The sequence below is a fragment of the Microtus ochrogaster genome, linkage group LG9, assembly GCF_000317375.1.
Source record: "Microtus ochrogaster isolate Prairie Vole_2 linkage group LG9, MicOch1.0, whole genome shotgun sequence".
NCBI lineage: Eukaryota > Metazoa > Chordata > Mammalia > Rodentia > Cricetidae > Microtus > Microtus ochrogaster.
In genome coordinates, this window is record NC_022034.1 from 29,999,082 (window position 1) to 30,012,959 (window position 13,878).

Sequence of the window (13,878 nt, forward strand, 5' to 3'; positions counted from 1 at the left end):
AGACAGGAAGTTGAGGCAGGTCAATGAGAACAGAATTCTGGGAAGAGGAAACCCCATTCTCTCGGCAGTGACCCAGCCACAGAAGCAAGATGTGACTGCCCCGTTAAAAAGGTAACAAGCCACGTGGCTAACATAGACAAGAATAATGGGCTAATATAAGTTATAAAAGTTAGTAAGAAGCCTGAGCTAATAGGCCAATCAGTTTATAACTAATGTAGACCTATGTGTGATTTCTTTGGGACTTAACCACGGAAACTGGGCAGAAAAGAAACCTGACAATACACTTTAAATGTAAACAAACATTTATAAACAATATTTGGGAACTGAGGTATAGGTCTCACCAAACTGCTTCCTGCTGCTTTTTGGGCAAAGTATTTGGAGGTGTTCAAGGCAAACTCTCAGGGAATCTTGGTTCACACATTAGCTGGTAAGGATTCCAAAGGCTCTCATTCTCTGTAGAAACAAAAGAACTTTTTCCAAAGCAACATATTCTTAGACTCAAATTTTGAAGATAAGATAACTTTAAAGTATCGCCACATGGCTGTGGCTTACTGGCAAGGTTCTGGGGCTTCATGATATCTACTTGACTCTGCCATCTTTCTCCCAGAATTCAGTTTAGTTTTCCCTGCTAGCTCTGTTCTGCCCTATCACATCACCAAAACAGATTCTTTTCTTAAACTATTTTTTAAAATTTATTATGCCTCCACGTATGCCCACATGCCAGAGAAGAGTGCCAGATCTCATTACAGATGGTTGTGAGCCACCATATGGTGGCTGGGAATTGAACTGAGGACCTCTGGAGGAGCAGCCTGTGCTCTTAACCTCTGAGCCATCTCTCCAACCCACAAAACAGATTCTTTATTCATTGACCAACAAAAGCAACACATACACAGAAGGACTTCCTATACCAGAAGGGTGCCCAGCAGCAGGGGCAGCATTTTGGAAGGGATTTTAGGGTAAATGCAACTTCCAGTGAAAGGTACTTGTCAGGGCATGGTGGGGGAGTGATTGTTGAACCGGCAGAAGCAAGCAGAGGCTGGATAGTGTGGAAGGCTGGTGCCAGGGCTTTAGGAATTGATATGACAGAAGTGAGGAAACAATGAAAAGAAAAACACACAGACACACAAAAAAACTGGAATCAGGAAAACTGGGCTCTCTGATGAAGAAACCTCAGCAACCCTGAATCTCAGTGGCTTTATTGTACATACTAGAACAGGGAGCCAGAATTTTTGCATACATACAGCCAGAGCAGGAGGCAGGATTATTATATACAGCTGAACAAGGAGGCAGGTTTGACTAATCTTAGTAGACATAGAAGTCTCTGTAGGGTATTAGTCTTCATACCATAAACATCAGGTGTTAGAGAGGAGCAGTGAGAAAGCTACAAGGGGATATGTTCTGCACTCACTGCCAGTATTCACACTCAGACCCTAGGAAAGGCTTTGATGCCCCTCTGAGCCTCACCAAGGGAAGGTTTTGCCATTCCAATGAGGCTGAGGCATTGACCCTTGATATGACCATGACCTTGTCAACAATATACATTTACTAAGGACTTCACTGGCATTTCTACAGGCTAAATTTTACAAACCAGCAAGAAAGAATATCAAACTAGGTCACGCAAACAAATGCAAAGGTTAGAGCATTTGGCTTCAATGTTGAAAAAAATTAAGACAGGAAGACTCATTGGGAGACTGAATGACTGAAATTCATGTTAACAAACTTCACACAGGTTTTTGTTTTGCTTTTTAAATGAACAGTTTTTAAATTGTTCAGTATCCATTCCCTTTGGGAACTTCTGTTCTATGCCAAACAAATGTGCTCTGTTTGTAATCTGAAATTTGAGTATCCTAAAATTATAACTTGATCGTTCCTGCTTTAAAAATTGACACCAAACAATAGCCTATAACTGATTTGGTTCTAAGACATTTTTCTAAGTTACTCACAGTTTCTGTGAATTTCTAAATCTTTCAATAATTCTTTGTTTATTGAGCAGAATAATAAGATTCTCATGTACACACACATACAAGAGTTGTCTGACCAGAATCTAGTATTTCTCCTACAGGCCAGGCCACAAAGGCTTTCAGGAGAGATGGAGGGTTAGTGGAAATATTTAACAAGAGAATCCTTGGTTTTCAAACTTGTTACATATTAAGGTGATCACTACCCATTAAGGAAGTACTCATTTTGTGATAATAGAAGCTCCACCCCACAAAAACATCACCATCCCCAAAGGCACCTCATTTGTGCTCATAGTTTGGACTCACTGGTAGATCCAGTTATTCAGTTTATTGGACCAGAAGTTCTTGTCAGTGAATCAGTTATTTGGTGGATTATCTGATATCCCCATTGGAGATCTATATCACATTGAGTAGAGCTTGTTCCTGCCTCAACTCTGCTTTTTGGCCACAGTGAGTCAGTGGATCTGCTATAGCACCACAGCAGACTACAGAGTAAGCCCACCCAACACTGAAATATTGAAGCAAAAGAAATCTTCCTACTTGAATTGGATTGAGTGTTTGTCACCGCAATAACGGCCTGATTGACACAACAATGGAAAATACAGTGAGCTGGCTGTGGGATCCATCTTGTAATATCCCTGGGCTAATGCTAATTTATCAGGCATCTGGGTTCATGGAGTTAATAATAGTGCTTCCCTTAAACAATTGTTTTAAAATTAAATGTATTAATAGATGTTAAGTACTAAGTAACTCATACAAGTTATGGCCCAATCCATTAGCTTGTGAACTATAAAACAAGTTTGTGAGACATGGACAAGAAATCAAAATCAACAATGCAAACAAGGTATTTTATTCAACTAATTACAGACAATGAATTAATAAGAAGTATAACTTAACAGGCACTTATAACTCAAATGTTATGCCAGGGACTTAAGTGAAATCAAATTCTTCAACTGTATCAGAGTTCAGTATCAGTAAAAAGGATAAGTACAAAATCACCGAAATATTTCATTCAAGGAATCTTCTCCGCTGTAAACACTTGAGAAGCCTGTTTCCTGGCCTTGAAAAAGAATCAAGAAGAAAACAGGCTATGAATTATAACCTAGAAATTAATTACATATACTATGTTATCATTTTTTTTAAAAAAAAATTACATGTATTGTTTTATCCGTGCATGCCTGTGTATGCTATAGAGGTCAGCTTTCTTTATAACAGGAGGATCCTGAAGTTAGAGTTTGTCAGCCTTGGTAGCAAGTATTTTTGACAGCTGAGTAGTTGTATCAACCCTCTGTCTTATCATCATTTCAACGTAGAAAATAAAACCTGTACTTTTTTCAAAATTACAATGAAAAGCACTAGTGGAAAATTATGATCTAAAACTTAAAAAATTAGTAATACATATTTTACAAGTCAAGTCATGAAGAAAATTCTAGATAAAGGCAAAATAGAGTAAAACAAAATGTTATTATCCGATGGACTCTGTCAAATGTAAAACTGCTGACTCACAATGATATAGATGGGAGGGGGTTTGAGGAACAACAGGGGACGAAAGAAGAAGTAAAAAGAATGATAGAGCTATGAGCAAATAATCCCACCACTGAGGAGGCAAAAGCAGGTAGATCCCTGTGAGTTCAAGGCTAGACTGGTCTACATAGTGAGTCCCAGGACAGCCAAAACTGTAGAGTAGGATCCTGTCTCAAAATCAAAAACAACAACAACAACAACAACAACAACAACAACAAAACCCTTGTTTATTATGAGTTAGTATTCCAGCTGTACCATTCCTGGGTGAGGAGTTATAGTATCTGACTTGGGGATGAGGGAGAGTCAGTTTCTTTAAGGATATGTCTCTTGGTAAGTTGACCATGCTCCAGTGGCTGGTCTCATACCCAGGAATATATGAGAAAAAAATTGGACTCTGTGGGTTATGGAAAAAAGATAAATAAAGCACATGATAAGGACTTGGTGGGAAAGGATCTGGGAGAATTTAAGGGGAACAGAGAAGGAAACCATAGTCAAAATACATTCTATACATATAAAAAATATTCATAGTGTTAATAAAATATTAAAAGAATAAAGGAAAATTTCATTGTTTCTGCTACTTCCAAATTTGGTTTACAAACTAAAGCATATTAAACTCAGCTAAACTAAACAAATTAGGATAATTGAAATTGGAATAACCAAATAAAAACTAAGAATGTACTGAAGTATATTAGCAACTATTATCAAGATGTGAAGAAAAGCCAGGCATAATATCAAATGCCAGTAATCCATGATGTTGAGGTAAGAGAATGAGTGATGTGGGAGTGTCATATCAATCTGTTGCTTTCATTGGTTAATTAATAAAGAAACTGCTTGGCCTGATAGGTTAGAACATAGGTGGGTGGAGTAAACAGAACAGAATGCTGGGAGGAAGAAGAAGTGAGGCAGACACCATGCCTCCCCTCTCCAGGGCAGACGCGCAATGAAGCAAGCCGCCAGGTCAGACATGCTGAATCTTTCCCGGTAAGACACAGATTATTAGAAATGGGTTAAGCAAGATATGAGAGTTAGCCAAGAAGAGGCTAGATATAATGGGCCAGGCAGTGTTTAAAAGAATACAGTTTCCGTGTTGTTATTTCAAGTAAAGCTAGCCGATGGCTGGGAGCTGGGTGGCAGGAATGCAGCCTGCAGCTCCTACTACAAATGAGGAGTTCATAGTTAACCTAGGCTACACAGTGAACTCAAGACCAGCCTGGGCCACATGAAACCTTGCCTCAAAGGTTGAAAAAAAATTTTTAAGTGAAAATAGGTTTCTAGAAAAACAGCTCCATGTTTGGTGATGTGGTTCTTACAAAAGATGTAAGCTCAGTTCCCAACAGCCATATTGGGTGGCTCATGACCACCCACAACTCTAGGTATAGGGGACACCATGTTCTGGTGTAACACTTATGTGGTTTGCACACAGGCACACACACACACAAATATAATAAGACCCTTTTTACAGTTTTCCTTTTCTTTTTAATGAGGATATGACTAATATCTGTTATTACATAACTAATTATTATTTTAACTAACCTTAATTAGATGGTATTTATTCTTTCAACTAACAAGACCTTAAATATCTAGACAGGTCTTGAATAAACAGTTACTCAAAATATATTCACAGCAAAAATATCTTATAGCATCATAAGACAGTTTCAAAAATAAAAGAAGTTTTAAATGGCAAACTTTGTTTGTGAATAATAGGTAAATTATTATCAAAATATAACAATGAAGCCAGTGGAACAGCTCAGTTGGTAAAGGCAGTTTCTGCCAAACCCAAGGAACTGAATTTAAGCCCTGGGACTCATATGGTAAAAGGAGAGAAACAACTTATGCATACACACACACACACACACACACACACACATACACACACACATACACACACACACACATACACACACACATACACACACACACACAAATTTACATAAAAATAAACATGATTTAATAGCTTTAATAGGGCAGTACATGGTGGTGCACACCTGTAATCTCAGCATTGGGAAGCAAAGGCAGGCCGACCTCTGTGATTTCTGTGGCCAGTCTGGTCTATATAATGAGTCACCAGGTCAGCCACAGATACACTGTGAAGAAGATCTGTCTCAATTTTCATTTTCTTTTGGGAAAAAATAAAAAATCAGAACTAAGGGTGAGTTGATAGGGGTGTGGGGGAGAGCAGAAAAGGTGAAGGTAGTGAGAATAATCAGAACACATCCTTATACATGAATGAAATATTAAAAAAAAATGATTTAGTAAAACTTCTTAAAAAGAAGCTTTTTCCAAGAGGCTACACAAGACCAAGTGCTGGATAAACTGCTACACTGCAGATCTGACTTCACTACTCACTATAAGCGTCCTCATTTGAAACACAGAAACAATATCCATTTACCCTACAGTGATGTTCTATTCAGTGATACACGTAAAGTCCTTAGTAGCTGTAATTCTTAAAGGCACAGCTATGATCTAACAAACCCTGCAATCCCAAAAAAAAAAAAAAACAAAGTCAAAAGTAAAGCACAGAAAAGACATGTTTAGTATTCTAGCAGCAACAATGACTCACTTTCTAAAACTGGAAACATAAAAGCCACTTAAAATGTTGTTCACCTGGAGCCCAGACAACACCTGATTACTACTATACTCTCCAAAGTTACTATGCACTGAAAGCAAGCATCAGAACCCGTAATAAGAATTAAAATGAACTCTACATTTATCTGGCCAAACTACTAATAGGATTAAAAATAAGTTTATGATTGGGTATTAAAGACATTGAAAAGAAATCTTTTAAAGCATATTTAAACTGAGTAACCCAGCAAACAATCTTTGTCTTTCTATCTCCAGTTAAGAAGCTGAGATTAGCCAGCTTCTGTTTTAAATCTGACTCCTTTCCCCTTGAGCCTGTTCTTTCCCATGTCCCTCACCAGCATTCTGTCTCGTCTTTAGAAGGAAAGAAATATGAAGTTCTCAATAAGTACTCTTTAGTTTTCTCATAGAATTCCCATACCAGGGCTGCAGATGTGCTCAATGGTTATGAGGACATAGTGCTCTTGCAGGAGGCCCAAATGAATTTCCCAGGACCCATATCCAGCAGCTCACAAACCACCTGCTACACAAACTCCATGGCATCTATGCCCTCTTCTGGCTTCCATGAGAGTTTTAATCTATACACAATACCACGCTTAGACACACACAAATACATACAATTAAAAAGAAAAATAAAAAATAAAATCTTAAGATTCTGGGATCTCATGCATTGTCTAGGCTTAGTGTGCTATGATGCCACTGCAGCTTACAACCTCAGTGGAGGTTTTCTACTGTCTAAAAGTTTTTCAGTAATTTGGAGCTCATTACTTAACTATAAATGATAAAGGCAAGAGTTGTTCTTGAACTGAGTATACTCAGAAGGCCAAAGGATAACATATAGCTCCTGAATCTAGTGTGATAAACAGTAAGACCACCTGAGTCAGGTTACATGTTGTTTTCATAACCACATTATTGTTACTGATCACTTACCTGACATCAAAAGGTAAAACAACAAACTTAAATATTTTATGAAAATGAATTAAGCAACTGAAAGACATTTAGGTACTATCTAAATTTAAAAATGGCCATTCCAGAAATCCAGTGACATCAAAGACAAATGTATTTGCCATTTCATGAAATAGAAAAAGAGTTGTGAGGAGATAAAGAGAGAGACTGCTGATTTTAACTAAAACTTTTCAGTGACTTCACCTGATACTGAGATACTTACAACTTTCTCCTCTGGTGAAAGAACGCCCTCAACTGCTACTATCTGGTACTGCTTATGTTTAAGATTCCCCACAGATTTCCGCAGCTGCCTGAGACTACCAGGCTCTATGTCTTGCTTTAACAATCTCTGCATTTCTCGGGAAGAACATCCAGGATCAAATATTAGTAAACATAATGTCCGGTTTTTCTTCTCTTCAATGCCAACAATTGTTCGACTATGACCTAGTCAAAGTATAAATATCAGTTTAATATCTCACATCTGTACAGTTATTACTATATATACATCCACAGTCTCTGTGTGAGTTATACACACACACACACACACACACACACACACACACACATATACACATATACACACACAGACTTGCTGTTTTAAATAAGTACAGTCTAGAAAGACTTAACATAGTGACAAATGAGTAAAGACTGGAAGAAGGAAAGGGATGGACAATGAGAGCAGTGAACCAGAAAAGACCACAAGAAGTGCAAAGGCCACAAGATGCTGTGTCACCCAAGAATGTACCAGAATGACAAATAGCTCTGACAACCAGTCATAACAGCACCCCCCCTCCACCCTGTCACTATTGCAATCTTGACCTTCCTTAAGCAATAGTCAATCTGCTCTCTTAAAAATGATAGTTGTGTGTGTGATCTACTAACCCTGGTGCTGGAGATAGACAGGAGGTTTAGATGTACACACAACCTTTGGATTCCCTTCTCTAGCTGAAGAATAATAGTTCAATATCCATTCAAATAAGCGAGGGTGTGTACCGGATGGACCAGTTGACTTGTGAAAATCAATAATGCGGCACCTAAACAATTGACAAAGAAAATAGTTTAGAGATATTTTACAAATTTTTGCATAAATGTAATTTACAAAAAAAAAATCTTGATCCAGAACAATTTTATGTATTGATGACTTCCCTATGAAGAAAAAAGTAAATATGAATTTTAACCATTTAGAAAAACTATCAAAAAAAAAACTATCATTTTGTGGGGAAAATAATAACTCAAATCACCACTCATAGCTCATGAATGAGCTAAAGATTACAATGATTTCCTAACATATTCCCTGCACAGCAAATAAGAAGCATGCTGGACTTTTAAAACCCATGTGCTATAACATGGGACACAATCACTTTTATTCTAATGTCCCTATCCCTGATGATCAGCTAGAAACTTGCCAGCTAGAGGCTGGAGAGATAGCTCCATGGGTAAGGATGTTTGTTTTGAAAGCCTGATGACCTGAGTTGAATCCCTGGGACCCACATCAAGGAAGATGGGGAGACCAACTCCACACATTAGATTTCTGACCTCCACAGGCACTCTCCAACACATGCATAATAACAAAAATATAGAGACTTAGAAAAATAGCTCAGTGGTTAAAAGCACACACTACTCTTGCGGAAGACCCACATTTGGTCAGAGTCGCCTGTTAACTTCAGCACTACAGGGTTCAAAGGCACCACACTCATGTGCACATAAACACAAACATACACATATACACATAACGCAAAACCAATAAAATAATAACTTTCATGGTTTTTGTTTTTAAAGAAAACAACTTCTTACAGAGGTTTTTCTACTCAGCGTTAAGTGTAAACACAGAAATAATTAAAAACTTCAATCAAGTTATTGTGTCTTATTTAAAAGAAAAAATCTGAATTCTGATTTTAATCCTCAGTAGTAGTCATTTTTACATCAAAAGCATTATAAATACTTTACTCCAAAAATAAATGAGTAAATATAAAAATATTCAGAGTACATTTGATTTTTTTTTTAGTTCCTGTTACAGACAATACTGGTGAACAGCATAGGAATGTGAGTTCTCCCCTCTCCACCCAGTGTCTCCTGTCTGGCCCAGACTATGGTGGCACGTTTCCTTTAAGTAATCTTGAATAAATCAGATTGTTGAACTAGGTTCACTTCTACGCCACACAAAAAAAAAAAAAAATGTACTATAAAGCATAACCAAAAGCATTTAATAGCTTGATTATTTTAAATTCCAGCACAAACAATGCATCCTTGTCTCTCATAGCAATAAAATCTCAAAAAGAGAAAAAAAAAACTGTTAATGGTTTCTGCCATACTCTGAATGTGCACTGTCCCTTGTAGGCTCACATTAGACTTGATCCTCAGCAGGAAGAGCTATTTGAGAAGGTTGTGAAAACTCAAGGGGGTGGAGGCTTGCTGGAGGAAGGAGATCACTGGAGGCAGGTCCGGAACTTTATAGCAGGTTCCCATTTCCTACTGATACTATGCTTCTTTTTTTTTTTTCTAATAGCTCCATTTTATTTATTTTTTCTAAATGTTTTGCATTAGATTTAACTTTTGTATATTATATACAAATTTTGTATATTGATACAAATTTGAAATCAATTTTGTTAAAACATACTGTACATAAATGCTGATGCAATATGACAGCCAGTCTACTTTCTGCACCTTTTGTTTCCCCACCACAGTGGGCTGTATCCTTTGAAACGTAAGCCAAAATAAACCTTCCTCACTTAAGTTACTTTGGCTAGCACATTTTATTACAGCATGGAAAAAAATAACTAAGGCAGTGAACTTTAGTCTGACTAAATTTAATGCCGGTAATTTGCAATTGAATGCAATAATGTTAACTGGAGTTTGCAGGTACATACTTTACTCTCAGTGAGGTCAGAAGTGTATAAATCTCACAAGCTCCAATCCAGGCCTTTGTTCCCTGTAATTTGTTATTAAGTTGACAGGCTCCCTGAGGATCAAAACCTTCCTTCCATGCATCTTCAATCATGGACTGAATTTTTGGAATACAAGGAATGGACATACCTGGAATCATGTAAGCAAAACAAGTCACAAGGTCAGGTACTAATATGCTGAACAATTATACCCCATAGTAACATGTATTCTACTAAAACCCAATTTCTAAGACATTTCTTGGCAAGACCCTCTATGTGTATAAACTCAGAGGATAACAGTACCTTTCAAGCAGTCACCATACACATCGTTTTGCAGTAATGATGAAAGTAGCATCTGGAAATTTCTATAACCACAACCCCAACCTTTGTCCCCAAAGGATGAATGAAAGTGGTCCACCACTGTAGAGAGCCACACACACCTCACATCTGTGGCAGTGTTCTGATAATATCTATGGAGGGCTTCAATAATTCCTAGAATAGAAGAGATTTGGAATACTGAAGAAGATTCATTATCTCCATTACACGGCTGTTCATGTCTAACATCAGCTTCAAGCTCCACAGAAAACACCTACCAAGTCCACTTTTAATTTATCATCTCACACTACGACCTTAGCTCATGATCTCACTGCCCCACAAACTAAGTTTTCTAACGTGAAAATAAACCTACGTTTTCTAACACTAAAATCGTTCTCCCTGCAATGACCTGAAGGTGACTGCATCCTTAAGCTCTTCAACTGCAAAGCCTGGGACACAAGAGTACCCACCCTTATAGAACAAATGCTCTTCTTGTCTTTCCATTTGTTATGCTCACCACTAGAGCTTGCTCAGTCTTCATCAGTCTGCTTCCACCTGAAAGTGTGTGTCTCCTGCTAGTCTACAGCATTAGTACTAATCTGCAGTACATAAAGCTTAAGCCAGTGTCTTGCATCTGACCTTCACTTTTTATTCTTCTTGACCTAACAATCAAATATTCTGCTGCTGAGCTTATAATTTAACTTCAGTACTATACTTTGTATACATAACAAGATAGTAAGTGCTAAGCAAAGAAAGATAAATATGACAATATTTCTAGAAACATGACCCTAGACTAATGTCTAGAATTTGGTTAAGCAAGATATTTGGACAAGTTTACATGTGATTCTTCCTTTTGAAAATTCTTCTTCTTCTTAAAATTCTAAAAATCCTGGAAGAACCAAACATCACCTTCAAGTAACTTTTTTCTGACTCTACAAAAACAATCAGAACATTTATTTTTTTCATGACCCCTACTTATTATCTAGTCACACTGTGTCACAACAGAACATTATAGTTCTTTGTAAAAAATTCTGTCTTCTTTTTTTTTTTAATTTTTTTTTTTTTAAATTCTGTCTTCTTTAAAAACTCGGATGACAATGGGCAGTGGTGCCTTTTATGTAGTTCAGGTTTTCTCACAGCATGGGGTATGAAAAAGAAAAGTCATTATATGTATTTTATTTGAATGAAATACATGGAAATGTTTTTAGGGAGACAATTTTAAAAAAAATAATTCAAAATAATCATTTTACCAATAGCTGCAGCTGTGCCTACTATCATGAAGAAAAACTTGATATAAATTTAAAACAATAATAACTAAACAAGACTTACATTCAAGAAAAAGAACAACAAAAATGACTTGTGACTGAATAGTAAGTTTACTCATGGAGAGAAAAAATGATGAAGTGGTATGAAACAGACACTCTAGCAACAGAAAGATAAAGGACTCAGATGGAATCAAGGTTTAGAACAGTACTTTAAGAATGAAAAGGGGGAAAACCTATAAGAATAAAATTATATATATACTCTGGCATGCTTATTAGATGTAAGACAGAAATACCTCATTTCCTGGCAAACTTTGTCTTAGCAATGATATCATACAACCATATTAAAAAAATCAGCCTTAGTGGGAAAGCTATTATAGTTTTGCCAAATTCACATGCTATGCCTGTCAAATTGTGTTAAAAAATTTATATTTACATTCGTAGATTAATGTTTGGTAGTGGGTGTCATTAACTGGTCAAAGAACTTAGTGAGAATAATGACTATTTGATATTCAATCCTAAGTGGTATATCTACATTAACCCCTCCAAGGCTCAGGAAACATTAAGGAAGAGGGGCACCGAAGGGTTTCTGGCTTTCAACCTAAGTAGCAAAGACTATCTGAACAATACTCAGGTTACCAAAATGGTGCAGGAAAATTGTCTGTATTCTGTCAATCATGTTTTAAATAAACACTGATTGTCCAGGCAGGAAGTAGAAGTGGGAAAACCAGACAGGAAGTAGAAATGATACAATGAGAACAGGAGAATTCTGGGAAGGAGGAAGTTGATTCCTCTCACTCTTGCCCAGACCACCAAAGCAGCAGGATGTGATCTGCCCCACAGAAAAAAAGGTACTGAGCCACATGGCCAACATAGATAAGAAAAATGGGTTAATCAAGATGTGAGAGTTAGCCAGTGAGAAGCTAGAGCTAATGGGCCAATCAGCTTTATAACTTATAGAGATCTATGTGTGATTTTCTTTGGGGCTAAACAGTTGTGGGGTACTGGGCAGGGCAAAAAACAACAACAAGCAGGCCTGGCCGATCATGTTACACCAAAACTGTCAGAGAGGAGAGGGGTGGTCGCAAGGACACACCCATCTCTGATGATTTATAGACATTAAACCATTACAGGATAGGAGAACGTGAGGCCCTCACGTCCCTCAGATCTATAGGAAGATAATGGTTACTAGGGTGGGGAAGTGGTGAAACACATATCTTTTTTTCTGACCCTTCATTTATGTTCTTACAAGTAATCATGAACCAAAGCCAAATAAACATTAACATACGCTAATAAAATGTTTAAAAAAACCTAAAGGTTCATTTCCCATTGCTGTGAGTTAATACAAGAGAAACTAAATTATTTTAAGTGAATTATTTACAATAAAAATAGGAGTTTAGTTTTAAATATTTGGAAAAAATATGTGAAGTACAATCTCACCTCAAACTACATTAACTGTTGACAAAAAAATCCAGCAAATTCAAATGACTATATTACCCCAGTGACGTATGCAACATTAAATTTATTACTCCAGTAGCACATACAATAGTAAACTGCAACTTGTATTTTCAAGCACTCACTAGAAGTGTTTGTTTTTCCATCATCAATACCAATAGCTATTGATTCCATCATGTCTGCTTTTCTGTTGTGAAATTCAGAGGGATGCATTCTTCCCCTGTTTACTTCCATCTCCATGTACCGTAGCTGCTGTTGTCTGTATCCACCAGAATTATCTAAACCATACTGCCGCTAATAAACACAAAATAAATACCTTATTTTTATATCCCTGTTCTTCAAGCAAATGGAAACTTTCAACTTATTTTTTTTGGGGGAGGGGAATGTATATTAACATAGATGGGCTAATGGATTTTTCATACAAGTAAATGTTAAGATTTTCATAATAATTAAGCCATATATCCATAATTTAATAACTAGATATTTCTCTGTAAGCTTCTGCAGCTCTAAGAAATAATTAGTTGCTTTCCTTCTAGTATTGGAATGAAAGAACTATCTTTCTGCTAAAGGCAGAATTCTCAAGATACAGTTTGTAATGGGAATTTGCGATTCTGTCCCAACACTCATCCACAAAGTCCCACTTTGTCTTCAAATCAATCAATCATGCTACAGAGTAAGTGAGCTGTGTTTTTGCAAACTGTACTGAGACATTCAAATGTATAAAACGCCTTATGGATAAACTTCCTGAAATCTAAACAAATCTTACAAAGTTACATCTGTGTCATGGTTAATTTTATTAGGGTTGAGGTGACTTAAATTTACAACAGGAACATTTAAGGGTATGTCTGTGGGTTGTCTAGATTGAGCTAATAGAGATGTTGATTTCATTGGTTAAGAAATAAAGAAACTGCTTGGACCTGATAGGTTAAAACATAGGTGGGAGGAGTAAACAGAACA

At 36.8% G+C, this 13,878-nt stretch overlaps 1 protein-coding gene across 3 annotated transcripts in view; it reads right to left on the reverse strand.

The window, feature by feature from the left end:
* Window positions 1-850: 850 nt before the first annotated feature.
* Window positions 851-13,878, reverse strand: part of Zup1 (zinc finger containing ubiquitin peptidase 1) — a 28,307-nt gene continuing 15,279 nt past the window's right edge. The window contains exons 5-10 of one of the 3 annotated variants that reach the window (XM_026787403.1): window positions 13,047-13,215; window positions 10,193-10,381; window positions 9,875-10,040; window positions 7,890-8,041; window positions 7,231-7,451; window positions 851-3,018 (exon numbers count right to left, since the gene is read on the reverse strand). In XM_026787403.1, coding sequence (XP_026643204.1) covers window positions 2,971-3,018; window positions 7,231-7,451; window positions 7,890-8,041; window positions 9,875-10,040; window positions 10,193-10,381; window positions 13,047-13,215 — 945 coding nt within the window. In that variant the 3' untranslated portion in view covers window positions 851-2,970. The remainder of the gene's footprint in view (window positions 3,019-7,230; window positions 7,452-7,889; window positions 8,042-9,874; window positions 10,041-10,192; window positions 10,382-13,046; window positions 13,216-13,878) is intronic. The other 2 variants (XM_005363605.2, XM_026787404.1) reach the window with 2 other exon arrangements.